The sequence below is a fragment of the Micromesistius poutassou genome (genome assembly GCF_964030765.1).
Source record: "Micromesistius poutassou genome assembly, chromosome: 16".
In the NCBI taxonomy this organism is placed as follows: domain Eukaryota; kingdom Metazoa; phylum Chordata; class Actinopteri; order Gadiformes; family Gadidae; genus Micromesistius; species Micromesistius poutassou.
In genome coordinates, this window is record NC_140286.1 from 6,377,438 (window position 1) to 6,394,764 (window position 17,327).

At 48.2% G+C, this 17,327-nt stretch overlaps 1 protein-coding gene across 3 annotated transcripts; it reads left to right on the forward strand.

Moving 5' to 3' along the window:
• Positions 1–18: 18 nt before the first annotated feature.
• Positions 19–17,016, forward strand: zzz3 (zinc finger, ZZ-type containing 3). Of its 3 annotated transcripts, XM_084480953.1 has the most exons (12): positions 19–88; positions 2,621–4,466; positions 7,518–7,656; positions 7,897–8,044; positions 8,136–8,248; positions 9,162–9,233; positions 9,806–9,907; positions 10,198–10,293; positions 11,528–11,677; positions 13,931–14,065; positions 14,580–14,680; positions 15,092–17,016. In XM_084480953.1, exons 2-12 carry the CDS (start codon positions 2,686–2,688, stop codon positions 15,234–15,236), a joined length of 2,982 nt encoding a protein of 993 aa, XP_084337079.1. In that variant the 5' UTR covers positions 19–88; positions 2,621–2,685; the 3' UTR covers positions 15,237–17,016. The 3 variants fall into 3 exon arrangements, with proteins under 3 accessions (XP_084337079.1, XP_084337080.1, XP_084337081.1); XM_084480954.1 differs by lacking the exons at positions 13,931–14,065; positions 14,580–14,680; positions 15,092–17,016 and adding an exon at positions 13,232–13,913; XM_084480955.1 differs by lacking the exons at positions 13,931–14,065; positions 14,580–14,680; positions 15,092–17,016 and adding an exon at positions 13,235–13,913.
• The last annotated feature ends 311 nt before the right edge of the window (positions 17,017–17,327 follow it).

Here is a 17,327-nt window from a genome sequence, read left to right on the forward strand (position 1 = left end):
GTTCAATCGGCTCACACACACACCCGACTGGTTGACTGGATTGAAAACATGGCTGCTACCGAACGTGTAACAGATTTACGGAAGTGAGGTACGTCTGTTTCTTGAGGTTATAAAGTAATTTTAAGGGTGAACCTCCAGGGCACGCTATCCATTACTCTTATCATCAAAACATGAGTATATTGGGCTGCACCATTGGTCAGTCCTGACTCATTGTATTGGGCAAATGGATCGCAGAAGTTGTACGCGAAACAATCAGCTAGCTAGCCAGCCAGCATTAGCCATTCACGGCTAGTTGTTCCATCCCCGTTACTGCTGGGCTGCTATCTATGCTAATGGTGGCTGCACGCATACTGCAAATTAATTCGACGAGGACGCTGTATTGGGTGCAGCTCCCATATTTTAGTCATACGTAAACATAATATTCAGGATAGTGATTGTGTTCATTCTCAACCGTAGTGTTTCAAGTACCTAATGTTACATTTAATCGCAGTGTTGTGATTTTTTACGCGATGCAGCGAACATGCCAACGAGCTAAGCGAGCAAACTTATCATAGCTTAGTGTTAAACGAGAGGGCGTGATTATCGAACTCATTCAATAAAGTGGTCGTGGTACAAATGATAACCTGCATTGTATTTCAATTGATGGGCAGTGTTTTTCCTCAGCCGCAAGCCTATATTTAGCTCCTCGGTTCAGTGGTGCTAGTTAGCCTGCTAACTAGCATGCCACATCTAGTGGTGTGCACTGAAGTTGGTCGTGCTAACCGTTAGCTCGCTCGCCAGCCTGTGTGTGTATACGCCAAGGCGTGTTTGCCTCGACTGTCGAGCTCTATATTTCAGCTCTGTGCCTATTTTAAAAAGTACAGACGAGCGTAACGGGGCTGCCGTATGGCAGATGTAGAAGTGGGTTTAGTTTTTTGGATTACACCTGTGTGCTTCATAACTTTGTAACGTTATATGGGGATGGCGACGGCTGGGAAGCTGTGAGCGAAGGATATGAACGTTTTTCTCATGGGTATGTTTGCCAATGGCACTTCGTGGATTATTTTTGTTATCGTCATAGGGACGAGGAACTATACAACAAGTGAAAACTGGATGGTGGAGTTATGTTTTCTATAAACTCAGTAGTTATGGTACGACCTGGTCGGGGAATGTTGTATGTTAACGTTATACGCCAGATAGCACATGCTCTCGCAGGTCTAAACAATGGTTCGGAGACTTCAACATGTGCACGGTTCATATAATTAGAACTAGTGCTTCTGTTTGGACAAGGGAAATTATGTTTCATTCGGGCAGAGTCGATGCAGATGATGTAAAGCCCTGGTTATGCTATGGTTATCCCCGCGTTGCACGTGTCAATCTATGTCCACAACTGTCCGCGCGTTTACAAACAGGAAGTCGCTAGATTGAACCTTGCTATCAGTCAATCACCTCAGCCATGTTCATTAATATAAACAAAACGAAATATTATGTTTATGCTTAACTTTAGAGTGATGTTCAACATGCACGTGTCTCATGCAAGCACGAGTTAAGGCTTACGTCGAGAAATCGGAACTAACGTTATGCAATAAGCTACGAAAAAATAACACGTATCGCTGCCGTATGCGCATCATTTGGATACAAGTTACTGCATACTACGTCTCCAATGTGCTCACTATTCGTAGGATACCATAAAGTGTCGACCAGCCATAGAAGAGTTCCGATCACTCTAGCAATCCTTTCTGTTTGTATTGTTCTTTCGGGTGAAAAGTAAGTCATAATTGCTTTTCTAGGCTTGGGTGGATCAAATTCGATTGGTTATGTTTAAATTAACGACCAGTGATTTATCTGAATAACATACCCCGACTGTTGTTCTTTCCACCCGTGGTTCGCATCGCCAAATCATATTAGCTCTCTCATCTGGAGTATTTTTAGTCGAGTGTGTGTAATATCTGCACCCTGGCTTCCTTCATGCCAGCTCACCTCCCGGTCGGAAAATACATTCATAGTTACAGTAGCCTTCCGGTCTTCATGGGGCTGTGGTACCACAGTGTTGCTAATGGGGGGGGGGGGGGGGCGTGCTTCATGCAATGTAACTGGAAGCTTTTTAAATGAGTTGTGACAGATGTAGGTCCTTCAATCACGTCAAACGGATTTCATGTAGAGCACTAATATGCTCATGGATGTGTTTGCTTCAGACAGGGACTCATGTTCTGCCGGGCCAGCACAGCAGTAATATTTCTTGGTATTGAATGCCACTTAGATTCCCACTTGATTTTTATTGTCCACTTTGGTCCCATTTATTAGGTGAAGACATGACCCATTGTTATCCCTGGTGTATGACATCATTACACAAAGCCTGTCTCAGCTGTTCCCCTGATATTTACCCCTATCTACACTGTGGTCCTTGATCAAACAAACACCTCAAAACAAAATATTCACACTGTAATTCATCGTTTTTTACATGACCAAATTGTTTATGGTCCATTATGAATGGTCTATTGCCTAAAATAGTCTGCTATGTAGCACCTAACCTAAAGTTATCAAAAGAGCCTTTATGGTGGTGGTGGGCTTTTTGTGTGTCAGACTCCTAGCGAAACCCTACGACCGTGTCTTCATGCAGTGTCTGTGTGTTGTCATGCAGGTGCCCACGTTCTGCTGCCGAGGAGAGAGCACCAGGATGAGGACACTGTAGGCCCCCACCGTATTATGGCCGCGTCCCGTTCCTCGCGCGTCACACGGTCATCAGTGGGGCACAATGGACTGGACGAGAACTTTTGTGGCCGAACCCTCAGGAACCGTAGCATCGCCCCGCCGGAGGAGACGGCGGCGTCGCCCGTGCCCCGGGCCCGCTCGCCCAAGAAGAAGCAGGAGACGCGGCAGGATGGCCAGTCGCAGCAGTCCCCATCGCAGGGCAAGGTAGCGGACCCCAAGTCGTCTCCTGTGGAGGGCGAGCCCTGGACCGGCTCCAGGAAGCGCAGCACCCCCTGCCCGGAGAAGGAGGGCTGTCCGGAGAGGTCTGAGACCTGCGTGCGGGGGAAGGGGGTGCCGGAGCCATCCCCTCAGCCCAAGAAGGCCAGGCGGGGCCCCCCTTCTGAGGAGTCTTCTCAAGGAGCTGAGGAAGAGGAGGAGGACGAGGACGAAGACGATGAGGACGATGACACGCAGTCCATCGACGCAGAGAGCCTCGGGTCGGTATTCGACGATATTAAGGACAATGGCAGCGAAGCCCTACACGGCCTGCATTCTAATAGAGCGGGCCACGCCTCGCCCGTCCTCACCGAAGAAATCAAATGTGAGGTGGACGAGGTCGAGGTCACCGCCGGGGACGCGCCCCGTGAGGAGAGCGACGGGACGGCCGGGGCCCCCAACATTTATAAGGCCTCCAACGGCCTGGTAGAGGTTAAGGCGGAGCCCGACGGACCTAGTGCGCCAATCGTCGATGCAAAGCCCGCCAACAGCCCCACGCTGCTCAACGGCAGCGAGACGGGGGCCCCCATGTCCCCTGACCTCATCGTGCCTTGTAGAAACTCTACCCCCATGCCGTCGGAGGCCCCCGGCCCGCCAGCCTCGTCGGCCCCCACGCCAGAGTCTTTAGCAGAGGACCCTGTCCCTGAATTGGTGGTGGCCGAGGAGCAGGAGGTGGAGGTGGACATGGTGGGTGAGGCATGCTCGGCCAAGGAGGAGTTGGTTGTGACGGAGGCGGAGGGTGGCACCAACGGGTGCCCACCGTCGCCCGTGGTCGAGGTAGTTGCTGTTGCTTCCTCCTTCTCCTCTGCTCGTGACATAAACAATAGCCCGGTGAACCACCACCACCAAAACAACAGCCACTCAGGAGAAACCTCACCCCCGCTAGAACCCCCACTAGCACCCACGCCCTCACCCACAGAACCCGCCTCCTCCCCCCCCACAGAACCCGCCTCCCCCCCCCACGCACACCCTGCCTGCTCCCCCACGGACCTTGGATGCAACCCCTCGCCCCCATCTTTCACGGAGCCCCACGAACACAGATACACCCTGCGGACTTCCCCCAGGAGGGCCCCCCCCACCGGCAGGGCCTCCTCCCCCAAGGCCAACTCTTCTCCCCCCAGGGACAATGGTTTTCTGTGGCAGTGCGAGGAAGTGGTGGAGCAGGAGGACGTGGTTGAGGTGGAGGAGGAGCAGGTGGTGGTGGTAGAGGAGGAGGCCGTGGAGGAGGTGGTGATGGAGGCCTCCTGTCCGGCAACTCCCGAGGAGCCCTCCCTCTCGGACCTCGTGGGGCCCCTCCTCAGTGAGGTGCCGGCCTCAGTCGAGGCCGGAGACGGGGGTGGAGCGGGAGTGTCGCTGGGGGGCCAGGACATTCGGCCCCTGAAGGACAACGAGGCCGAGGGAAGTAAAGCGGTGGCAACGGCCACAGCGAGGCAGGGCGTGGAGGAGGAAGAGGAGGAGGAGGAAGAGCCGGATGTATATTACTTTGAGTCGGACCACCTGGCACTGAAACACAACAAAGAGTATGTTGGGGAAACTGGGAGGTTTCTCATTTCTTTCTGTCACTTTTCCTCTGTCCATGTTACTCTGTGCTCTTTGAAGACTTCAATCGATTGTTTTTCTTTTCTCTGTCATACATCAGAAAGCTGTGGGTATTCCTGTTGGAAATGGTAGATGTCAATAGATGCTCAAGAAGCTCAATTCACCACTGGCTTCTTTTTCCCACTAGGTACGCAATGTTATTCCTTTTTGACAATGTTGGATATCAATAGAGTTGTGCTAGTAATGCACTGATTCCTACTCCAATATTGCTGCTCTGTGTTTTTCTAAAACTGGGGGAGATGTGCCATCATTGCATCAGCGGTTTTTGAGCAGATAGTATTAATGGTGCTGCATTCACTGGACCAAACATAATACTGTAAGGAAGCGTTACAAATGGACGGAGGTATCTGCTTTTCTCTGTATCATAAGTATGCTGGCCTATCCTTTTAGCGGGTAATATAAAGACACTTCAATAGTAGCTGAACGCTGAATAGCGGTCTCAATTAGATGCCTCTCACAAGAGACCAAAATTGTAGCCGAGTGTCAGCATTTTGACTGCAATGCTGGGAACAAAAGGCTTAGGCATTCAGAGTAACTTAATTTGCAATTGAACTTATAAATGTATTTCTGAATAGGGTAACTCCAACCCACATACTGCATCGTCCTGTATGTGTTCTTCCATATCTTGCTGGTGGTTGTTTTGTGTATGTGTACGACATTAGTGACCATTGATGGAACTTGGAACAGTGGTTTTAAGTACAAGCCCAAGCTATTTGAAAGAGTGTCTGACTTTGCTAGTCTGGTTTGCCAGTTCAACCAGTTAGACCCTTTAATATCACCAGTGCAACAGAACAATGAGCAGATCATTCAGATTAATGTGGAAAAGTTCTGTAACGTGAATCCTATTGAACTTTTTGTGGCCTAGCTACTGTCTTGTACTGAATAATTCATTTTGATCAATTTTATTTAGCCTAGATCAAAACATATCGTCTGCTGGACCATTACAATGGTCTGAAGCCAAGACTTTAGTACAGTGAAATAAAAGGGAGAAGAAATGGAAGGAGTCTTTAAATTGTTTAAAAAAAAAAGCTGTGCCTGGGAACTAATAGTAATTATATATATTGAACAGCAATCTATGGCTTGGGTTTTCTGGTCACACTTAATGCCTGGATGCACGCCATGTTTTGTGAACATTGTGTCTTTGTCGTTAGAGGAACACTATAATGCTGAGTGGTTTCTCTTCCAGCAGACAATGTTTCACTTGGTGGGTTTGCGTTTTGATTATCCGCCTGGTGAGAATAAGCCTCTAAATTTAGGTTTTCCAAGAATCCCCACGAGCGTGAAATGCATAAACTGGCTCTGTTGATTTGTTTCCACGCCCTGGTTAAAGCAGCGCTTTGATCAAGGCAGCACCTTGATGCAAGAATTATTAAATATGTTATGTAATGAATGGGCCCCTCCTCAGGTGCTCCGCGTGTCACATGGGATTATCCATGGAGTCATTCCTCATTCCTTTTCATGAGGAGGGATATGACATTGTGCCGATTTGGGAGAGTGACCCTGCAAAAGGATTTCAGAGAGTGCAGGCCTAGATTTACTCAAGGTTTTGTCTAATACCTATGCTGTGCGAGAAGCTCAAGTAATTGAAATGAGACTCTACATTTTGTTCGTGACTGGGTATTGAGGATTTTGGTTATATTAAGGATTTGAAAATTATAATTATTATTTTCCTTTTTTTTTGTTTATCTGTGTAGTCCAGCTGAATTGATATTGTTATATTCATTCCTACAAGCAGGTGTTTGCTGAGGCTCCTCGATGGCATCACTGATTATACTCATTCCCTCTCCGCTGATTTAAAAGCAACATCATTTAGTTTAAATAACTGTAAACACACTCTGTGGATTGCATTTGTATAAGCGTTGTTTGTATCACCACTCTCCTGTTAAAATCGCGTTAGTGGCGTCCTCTAGGGACCTTCAGCTGTACCTGCTTTTTATGTCACGTCATGTTGTGCAAGATGACAGGAAGCATCAAATGCAGCAACGTGTGTAACCAAGGCATCTGTGGTTCAATGGTACCCACTTAATCCCAATCCTGGTCTAAGATTGGGGCTCACCAAAAAAACAAAACAAGCTCTAAATGAGCGATTTACGTCCCATTGATTTTCATTCATGTCCATCGGCAACGGGATCGATCCACTTCCGGAAGCACCTGTGCGCAAATGAGGTTATAGATTAGGAGAAAGAGGAAAAGGCTGAAACGTTGCTTTTATTGCAGCCGCTGACTCACTTCCCTATGTAAGCCACGGAGTCAATACCCCCCTCTGTCATTCATTCCCTCTGCCCCTCCGAAGACCCCCGAAGGCTTATGTGAAAATGTCACACCATTCTAAGTGTTGGGAGTCTTTTATTACCTTTTTTCCTTAAGGCACTGGGTTGCCCAATTGTTAGCTTTCTTGTGTTACACAGAGGGTGTGGATACTCGCAGTGTGAAATGTGCAGAGGTGAAGGCACGTGGCATGGTTTTGTTAGGTTTTGAATTGACAAAATGCACCAATTGAGTCTTTTCAATTGAGTAGTACATGACAAATGCTTTTCATTCGATTACCCAAAAGGGAAATCCACTCGGGAACCTTAAGTCTACTACTATTTAACACTAGCCTGGAGCTGGGCACCCTCGCACACTAGATAGAGAAGCTCCTGCCCCTTGGAATCCCTTCCCCAGACAGAGATGGTGGAAAGATATTCCTGCAAACAGATTGTCTGTGTCTCTCTAAAAATGTTTTCAGAGGAGGGACTCCCACCGTTGAAGTGTGTGTGTGTGTGTGTGTGTGTGTGTGTGTGTGTGTGTGTGTGTGTGTGTGTGTGTGTGTGTGTGTGTGTGTGTGTGTGTGTGTGTGTGTGTGTGTGTGTGTGTGTGTGTGAGGCGTGCTCTCCCAAAGGGCTGTTGCTGCATGTGTCACTCTAAATCATTTATGTGGGTCCCCTCTCCCGGTGCCTCTGCCTAACCCAGTGGCTCTCGCTCTCCCCCAGCTACCAGAGACTGCTGCAGACCATCGGGGTGCTGGAGGCCCAGCGTACGCAGGCCGTGCTGGACCTGGAGACCCTGACCCGGCACCAGAGACAGGCTCTCGCCGAGCCCGTCAGCTTTGTGGAGCAGCTGCAGAAAAGGGTAACGATGACAAACGCGTAGAATGTCTCTTTTGATCTGTTCAGCGTCCACGGCAACGATTAGTGATGAGTGAAATTAGATTTTAATGAAGTCCTTTCTTTTCTTTTTTTTTTCTCCACCCACCTGGTACCTTATAACTCACATCCCTTGGACATTCTTCTTTGCGCTGTCCATAACGTTTATGAAGAAAACGTCAATGTTGTCTGTTCTCCCTTTTGACCGTGCCCCCTCACTCGCCAGGAGAACATGGGCATGCCCTGCCCCCAGCGGGTGGTCCAGCTCCCGGACATCGCGTGGGACAAGTACACCTCAGGGCTGGGCGACTTTGAGCGGGAGTTCTGCGACAAGAAGCGCAAAACTCGGCAGCTGAAGCTCATCTTTGACCAGGGTTAGTGTGTGTGTGTGTGTGGGTGGTAGGTGGGTGCGTGCTGGTCTGAACCTGAAGATGAAATAATTAACCATGGGTCTCTGACCACTAGGGTTGCCCACCAGGCCGACAAGTCCGGTGGAGCCGAAGAAGGAAGGCGAGCCCTCCACCATGTACTCACTGCTGCCCACTAGTGACGCCCTCGAGAACGGCAGCCAATCCCAGGTACACCTCCCCTGCCCTCCCACCTCCCTCGCCACAGTGATCCACACTAGCATGTTGTGGTTGGTCTTTTCACATTGAGTGGTCACCGCATCTGTGTTGAATCACGACGTAGCAGTATAGACTTATACATCTGTGCATTTGATTAATAAGGGACAGATGAACAAATATAGACCAGTGAAAATGCCTACATCAGGACCGAACAGCGAGCGCTGGCCTGAGATACGCATCTATTTCCCTCCCATTTGTCTCCTTTCATTTCCACCCACAGGTGGTAATGAAAGGAGGTTGGTCTGTCAAAAGCTTTTCATTTACCATATGGATCAGCACTATGGGCATCTTTCAGCCAGACCGGGGTAAAACCCTCATTTGTTGTCTAGTCTCCGGTGTCAACAATACATTGGTGTCTACAACAATTCATGCAGGCATGTAACTCGTACACTAAAGATGGTATCTATCCAGATGTGAGCAATCAGCCTCCACCTGATTTAGACTTGCTTGTTCGTGTGCGAGGTCCCTCCTTGCTCGGTAGTTGTGCATATTTTGAACGGGGATAATGGACACCTCTGTGGTGCAAGCGTAGAGCAAATCAACGTGACGATTCCTCCCATTGATGTCTATGTTGATTCTTCCTTTTTTTCCACTTGAATTGCGAGAGGGCATTTGCATGCCTACCATCCCAACACGGTCGACGGGGGACTTTTGGTTTCAGATCGTTTGTTAGTCAAAGTATTTTTTCTTTTTTTGCATCCCTCATTTATTTCCTGACTATATGCACTTCAGTTTGCTGAGCAGCTGCCGTAACGAAAACGGAAATTGCATTATTTGTCTGCCGCGTCCCTTTTCAAATGCCCAAGGGCATATTATAGCTATGGCTACTGTCTCACAACATGTGGTTCCTCTGGTGTTTTCACAGCTCATCAGAGGAAGGATATGCAACTCCAACAAGCCGGACACATTCAACCAGCTGTGGACTGTGGAGGAGCAGGTACACGGATGTCTTCATGGCTGGGATCATACAGGGGTAGGGGGGAGAACTAGGTTGGGAATGTGATGCTGAGCCACAGCTGTCACACCTAATGGTCCTCCGTCCGCATGGGAGGGGGGAGGTGTGTGTGGAGCTCATCGCTAAGCACAGCAAAGGTACAGCAAACATCATGTTCGTGCTGTCTAGGAGACCGCACCGGTTGCCAGGCTACCATAGTCCTCCCATTTTGTGTGTGTTATTTAGAATGTTTTGGACCTTCAAAGACAGGGCATCCCAAAAAGGTATATACATAGTTCATTATGCACACTCTTCCTATGTGGCCCGGCCCATATGGTGTTCTGGGGTCCTCCATTTTTTTAATTGGCTCTTTATGATGCATTTCCAGCGAGTTTTGGTAAAAGGAAACGCGCAACATGGAAAACCTGACCTTTATGCTACATGGAGGGGCTTATTCATTTACATAGTGTGTGTTTCCCTACACTGAAGGAAGTGCTTGCTGCTGCAGTGAGCAGGGTCCTCACCCGGTCCTTCTTCTATCTGTTGTTGTTGTTGTTGTTGTTATTGTCATACAGAAAAAGCTGGAACAACTTCTCCTCAAGTTCCCCCCCGAGGAAGTGGAGTCTAAAAGGTGGCAGAAGATCGCCGACGCGTTGGGAAACCGGACGACCAAACAGGTGACTGACCCCCCCCCCCCCCCCTCCCATCCTGTAGGGATATCGTTGTTGTGATATGTCAAAGCATTTCAACCGTTTTAAAAGATGTAAATGAAAATAGGGATTTGTGGGGTAGGGGGAGACTAAATTATGTAATGCTGTTTCTGGGTCACCTTTTGGGGACGTTTGGTTCAAAACGATGCATGTTGGACTTGAACAGCATGCAGGTGTTGTTGTGCTTGAAGGCCACAAGGCCTCCCTGGAAATGATTAACCAGAAGGGGCTCCTCCTTTGTGCTCAAACCGCGGCAGGTCGCCAGCAGGGTCCAGAAGTACTTCATCAAGCTGACCAAGGCTGGGATCCCGGTGCCAGGCCGGACGCCCAACCTGTGCATGTACACCAAGAAGGTAACCATGGCCACCCCGATTGGATCCATACAAATAACAAAGTACTTCCTGTTGAGGGACAATACCGGTCTGGATAATAATCAAGCCATCATAACCGGCTCTCTCCTGGCCTCACCGAAAACATCAGTTGCTGCCAATGTAATTTGGCCAAATCATTTTGGTGTGTCGATACTGCCTAAAGGCGTAGACATGCATGAACACGGCATGTTGGCAACACAACGTGCCGTCCGCAGCATCAACACCATCTACCATAAGGGGTTCAGACAGGAGCATTCACCTACATTTAGTTTCTAATAAACGTTGACATCTTACTTTCTCTAATCTTTGTTTTGACGCACAAAATAGTATACAAAACATAGGAGGTGTGATCACCAGTTACTGTTTGAAAAAAACAAAAAACAATCCATGTATCATCCACAGATGTTGCACACGTTGGTCGGTGTAGTTGTTTGTTAAATCACCCCCTTGTGTACATGTGGTGTAATGACACGTAGTGTAAGTTGATATAGAAATTGATAACACTGTTGAAACACTGTTGCATGGCAAAAGAGACAGACCAACCACACAGAAGCATGTTGAGGCCTTGAGTGTTTCATGTGAACTCCCCTGTCACGAATGTAAACAATAGCAATATAGCACGTTGGTCTCTGTGAGAAGACATTTTCTCAAGTACGTGATTCACTGTAATGTTGTCCACAGACTCAGTACTGATTTAACATTTTGATTCCAAAGGACAAAGATATAGGTCTAGATAGTTATAGAGAAAGATATAAAGAATGCTAGCTAGATAGATGTATAGTTGTTTGTTGTTTACGTAATTTTGACAAATGACTTGTATTGTCCTTTCAACAACTTCTGTCGTCTAGTTTGTTAAAGTTCCTCAAATACCGAAGATTTTAATTATAAAAGAAAATTTGGTCATTTTGAAATATATATATATATGTATGTGTATGTATGTATGTGTGTATGAAGTTATTTAAAAAGTTGAATAAGGTAGTGTTGATACTGCTACGTCCATGACTTACAAAAACCTGCTTGTTCATCACTAAGTCCTGGTAAACCTGTTAGCTCTCTTTGACTGAATCAAGGCTACTACTAGGCAAACATTATCTCAAGAACTTCCAAACCTAACCAGTCCCCTGTTATGCATACAGTGACCTCATTAGAGTATTATTTAGTTCAGAACCAGAGCATTGACGTCTCTACTTCCTGTCTCCCCCCCCCTCCCCCGCAGGTCTCCAACAAGCGGCAGCACCATCTCAACAAGCACCTGTACCGGCCCTCCACCTTCCTGGCATCCTACGAGCCCCCCGTCTTCATGGAGGAGGAGGACGAGCGGGCCGCCTTCTACGGCAGCCTGCAGGACCCCTCGGCGGACGACTCTGTACGTTACTCTGCTCGCTTGATCTCTCTGGGCCTCGCTCTCTGTCGCTCTCGCACACTCTCTCTCTGGGTCTCGCTCTCTGTCACTCTCTGTGTTTGTGTCTGTCTTTCTGTCTGCATGTCTTATTGGTTTGGATGCCTGCCATGCTCCCTCCTTTTCTCCCTTCTGTCTCATTTGATTAAACTCCTTCTGTGTGCCTCTTCCTCACTGTCAATCACTCTGTATCTCCATATTTGTCACTCTCTCAACTTCTCTCAGCCGAGTTTTGCATGACTGGATTTTGAAGAGGAGCTCTTGCTTTTGTTTCTTCTTCTTAATGAAATGGAATGAATTGCCGCCTCCATGCACACGTGGTATGAAACTGAATCAGCTGAAAAATGATTGAATCGTATCGAGCCGAGCACAGGGACATGAGTCAATCTTAAAGCTGCTGTAGTAAAGAGAGGGCACAAAAGAGCTTGATTAAAAATTCTGTCTCTCTTGGGATGTCTCTTGAGTATATCTTAAAGCTGACAAGAGAGAGCACAAGATGGCAAAATAACCTCTCAAAAAAGCCCTCTCTGCTCCCTCCCTCCCTCTGTTTCTCAACCATCAAGGAAGTATTGCATTCACACACCTGTCTAACCCATACACACCATTTCAGGACAGAAGTGCAGCAAAACAAAAAGATTTTCGTCTGTGGCACAGTTGTCGGTGTAAGTGTTCTGACACTGCAGAACAAGTGCCACCTGATTAATTTAATTATTTGTTCAAGGTTAGCCACTGACCATGGTATAAGATACATTTTATTTTGCTTTTGGCATTCCTCCGCCATAATCCAAAGTTCATAATCACTGCTGGCTGGGAGCAAAACTTACATTTACAATTTTGCCTACATCCTACTACAGCCTATTAAACTGCAAATAAGTGGTGCAAAACATCGAATTGCGACGCATGTTGTGCATCGTTCAACAGCAGGACATTTGATCGCAGTTAAATCTGCATTTCCGGGCCGCAATTTTGTGGCTCACCAGTGTGTATTGACTTTGAACCTACTAATGTTTGGTGTGTTTTGCTTTCACAAGCTCCCATCTTCCTTCTCTGATCCTTCAGAACTGAGAAATCATCCGGGTGCTGCTTGTGAAAATTTCTGGTCTATTTTAATTGGTTTCAGAGTGAAGGTGGTGAGCAACTGTGTGCTGTCACACCAGCAGAGAGTCCTGCCGTGTCCCTTCTGTCCGCTCAGCGGTAGAAACACCTTGGGATAAAACCCCCTGATTGCTTTAAACACACAACACATGCACCTTATTGGAGATGAATAGATCCCCAATAAGGGCAGCTCTGCTAAAATGAGCAACTAGATAGACTGTAGACCGTCCAGACCAAACCTGTGACCTTTCTGAGCAGTTTGTACCTGCGATCGCAGCGACGTCCGCAATCTCAGTGCTGACATTCTCTCTCTCTCTCTCTCTCTCTCTCTCTCTCTCTCTCTCTCTCTCTCTCTCTCTCTCTCTCTCTCTCTCTCTCTCTCTCTCTCTCTCTCTCTCTCTCTCTCTCTCTCTCTCTCTCTCTCAGCAGTAACCTTTTAAGCAGAGCTAGGTCGTCATGCCACGCTGGGAACACAAGCTGCCGGCTATGCTAACACGCCAACAGAGAACCTCCAACACAGCCGATGGGGGGAAGGGAGGAAAGTCTTAAAGGCGTTGTTGCCGTGGGCAACAGTCACGTTTTGCCTCTTGTGTCACTGATGTCCCTTGGCGTTGAGTCTCTTAAAGGGCCAGAGCAAAGTCCATTTAATTTGAATTGCCCTTAATCACGGTTACAGTCTCAGCGGGCTTCCCAGGCCACATTTCACAACACCTCCCTATCCGTAAGAAACCTTGAGACCTAATAACACTGAGAAGGAACACAGAACAGGGATCCCTCCTTCCAGGGACAGTGCAGTGCACAATTTGGGACAATCTAAATCTGTTGCACCGGAATATATCTGGGTGTGCTTTGAAGTTTGGGGCCCGCCTTTGGTCTTGTGTTGCGTTCGCTCTTTGCAGTAGAAGTATGTGTGTATTCGATGCAGTGATGATTGTGATTTGGTTAATTAAATTGGTCCAGATAACACTAGTTCAGAACAGGTTTAATCCGAGGGTTAACAGAGTGATCCTGGATAATCCCGGTGATTATTTTAAACTGCCGATGTGAGAACAAAAACTAATCCATCCTCTCATTTGAAGTTGTCCAGTGTCATGCATATGGTCTGATAAAGTGTGTGTGTGTCAGGAGGAGGAGGGTGTGCCTGAGGAGCTGAGACACCTGCCTGAGTACAAGGAGCTTTTGGAGTTGAAGCGGCTGAAGAAGAGGAGGCTCAGGGAGATACGGGAGGAGAGCAGCACTATGCAGCACCCAGGCTTCAAGGTACACTACCATAAGACACCCTCCACACTATAATACACCCTCCATACCATAAGACACCCTCCATACCATAATATACCATAAGACACCCTCCATACCATAATACACCATAATACCACCCTACGTACTACCATACCACAATACACCATCCATACCATAAGACACCTACCATGCTACTATACCATAATACACCCTCCATACTACCATACCATAATACACCCTCCATACTACCATACCATAATACACCCTCCATACTACCATACCATAATACACCCTCCATACTACCATACCATAATACACCCTCCATACTACCATACCTTAATACACCCCGATACCTTAATTCACCCAATACAATCCATACCATACAGCCCACGACCATCCATACGATCATACACCCCCCATTACCCTCCATGCTATCATCCACCCGCGCTACCACCCCTGATGTAACCATAGCTACGACCCCCTGTGTGCCGGCGGTGACCTTACTGTGCCGCTTATGTTGTGTGGCGGTTGTCAGTGTGATGCGTGCGGCATGGAGCCCATCCAGGGTGTGCGGTGGCACTGCCAGGACTGTCCCCAGGACAACTGCGTGGACTTCTGCTCCAACTGCTCTGACTGGTGAGGCTCCAGAAAGACGCATCTGACCGGTATCTCTCATTATCATCGGCCGGCACTGAAGCGATTCAGTCCATGATTGTTTCCCCCCCGGTGTGTGTGTGTGTGTGTGTGTGTGTGTGTGTGTGTGTGTGTGTGTGTGTGTGTGTGTGTGTGTGTGTGTGTGTGTGTGTGTGTGTGTGAACGGTGACGGGCTGATATTTCGGTGGCGGCGACGACGACACGCATTCACCTCTTTCAAAGGGATCCTTTGAGGCTGTAATCTCATGTATCGACGCCAAAGGCAAAGGGTGCCGCTTTAGTTCTGTGTTATTGCCTTTAAAGAGCTCAGCCGTTTAGTTTGGCGCGGCTGATCTCACCCCAGCCGGTACCAGCGGCGTGAAGACGTATCAATTTGTCCCTTTCTCCCGGCAGCCTGTTCAAGACGGAGACCCACATGCCAGAGCACCACCTGGAGCCCGTGTGCCAGCCGGACTCCTTCCTGGACCGGGACTACCGCCTCCCGCACGCGGCCGGCTACAACTACCTGGACCCCAACTACTACCCTGCCAACAGATGACGGGGGCCCGCTCGGCCCAGGCTCCCCCAGCCCCCGCCCCGTCTCGCTCTCTGACTCTCTATCTCCATCTCGCTCGTACCCCCACAAGGCCTCTCGCTGCGTTGGCGCCGCCTTCCCCCGAGTACCCCGAGACGACTGCTTCACCTGGCGGTTGGGGGAGGGTTGTGGGGGGGGGGGGGGGGGGGGGAGCCGATCAAAGCGCTGCTGCTGCTGTTGATGGATGGATGGGTGGGTGAGGAGGGGGGCTGTCAGTCACTTGACTCTACACGGGCGGCCTGCCACCACGACGGGGGCTAACCCCCGAGATGGACGTGTGGGGGCCTTCCTTCGCCCCGGTCGCAGAGTATAAGAACCTACGGCTCTCTGACTTAAAAAAAAAAGGAAGAAAAAAACAAAGCAAAACAAGTCATGTTATTTTGACAAAAAAAAACAAACCGGGACAACGGACGGCACGGCAACATTCCCCCCCTCCCCCCTCCCGCGGCCCCAGTGTGCCCTCCAGCTCCTCCTCCACCCCCCATCGCTGCTCAGAGATGACGCCGCCGGCTCTCTGGCGTCACCGGGGCCGCCCATGGTCGCAGCGGAACCCTAATTTATCAACCCAAATAACAATCTGGTTTGTTTGTTTAGAAAGTGAATGTGTATGTGTATGTGGTGCGTGAGCTTGGGTGCGTGCTGTTGTTTATTTACAGGCAGGGGATGGGGGACGGGGGGGGCGGGGGGCAATGACACATCTCAGCGAGAGGCGTTGGTTATATTTGAGTATTTATAAGCCTCGGTTCCTCCATGGAGAACTTGGTCGGACTGTTATTATTGGAAGGGAACACAGGCGGTTTGTGACGTGCCGTGGAGACCTCTGCACGCTCGGCGGACCCCCTGGAATCATGACGGCCATGTGACCTTCTAAATATGAACCTACCCCCCCCCCCCCTCCCCCAGATATGAAAAGGACCACGGGGCAGGGGGGGGGCGGTTTAGCGTTGGCATAGCGGCGAGCTAACCCGTCGGTCACTCCTCAGCACTGCTTGGCGACTCTTCACTTCCCCATCGTCCCCTCTCACGCTCTCACTCTCAAACCCCCCGTAACACATTTCTCTTTTATATCAAATGGTTTCTGCTGTGTTACTAAAAACCTGTTCAGTTTTCTCCCCCACCCTCCTCGTAACGAAGCACTACAGCATTGCAAGCTAACGTCATGTTGAAGGAAGAAGCAGCGCAGAGGCGTGAAGGGGACTGGAACGCAAAGTGAGCGACGGTGGTGGTGTCTTGTTTTTTTTCGTGATTTTTTTTTGTCCCCCCCCCCCCAAAAAAAGATGTCCGCTCTTGTTAATCATGTGGAGTAATGCAAATATATGGTGTAAAGTAGCCGGCATTAGTTGCTGTGTGCCATTTTTGTTTCTCTATTTTTGTTTTACCTCACCCTTGACCATCTTCACCCAAACCATTTCACCCAATCGGTCCTCCTTTATTTGGCAGTCCACATAAAGGTCCATTTGAAAGTTAGAAAAAAGATTGTATTTTTATGAATCTATTTAAAAATCAAAAGAATCGAGGCAATTGTCGCCTCCACCACAGTGGAAAAAACCCACGCAATTTTATACACATAGAATTGGTTGTGCTTGAGTAGAGGCCATTTTGTATGGGTTTTTGTTTCGTCTCTCCCTCACCCCCTTGCCCTGCTTCAGTATGTGTATAACAGTCTGTTCTTATGTAAAAATAAAAAATAATGTACAAAAAAACTGCTAGAGGAGAACTGTGGAAATAAAAGTATGTGAAAATAGTCTTTATATTCTCCTTTTGTGTGTATTGCCCTTTAGTCTCAACTATAATGTTGGACACAAGTAACTTTATTAATGTGTCCGGGAGACATTAGTGAAGTTCAAGCTAATTTAGTGGACAATAAAAATAGTAACTTTCTATTGTAATTAAGCCTGCTGAATATTGTAAGACCAAACACGTTTCACGTTAAATGTTAATGGATTCATTATCTTTGAGTCAATGCCACAATTCACATTAATGGGGAGTGGTTAGGCCTTTCAATGTAGGACCATTGTGCCTTATCTACCAGTAGATGGCGCTATTTGGCTAGCG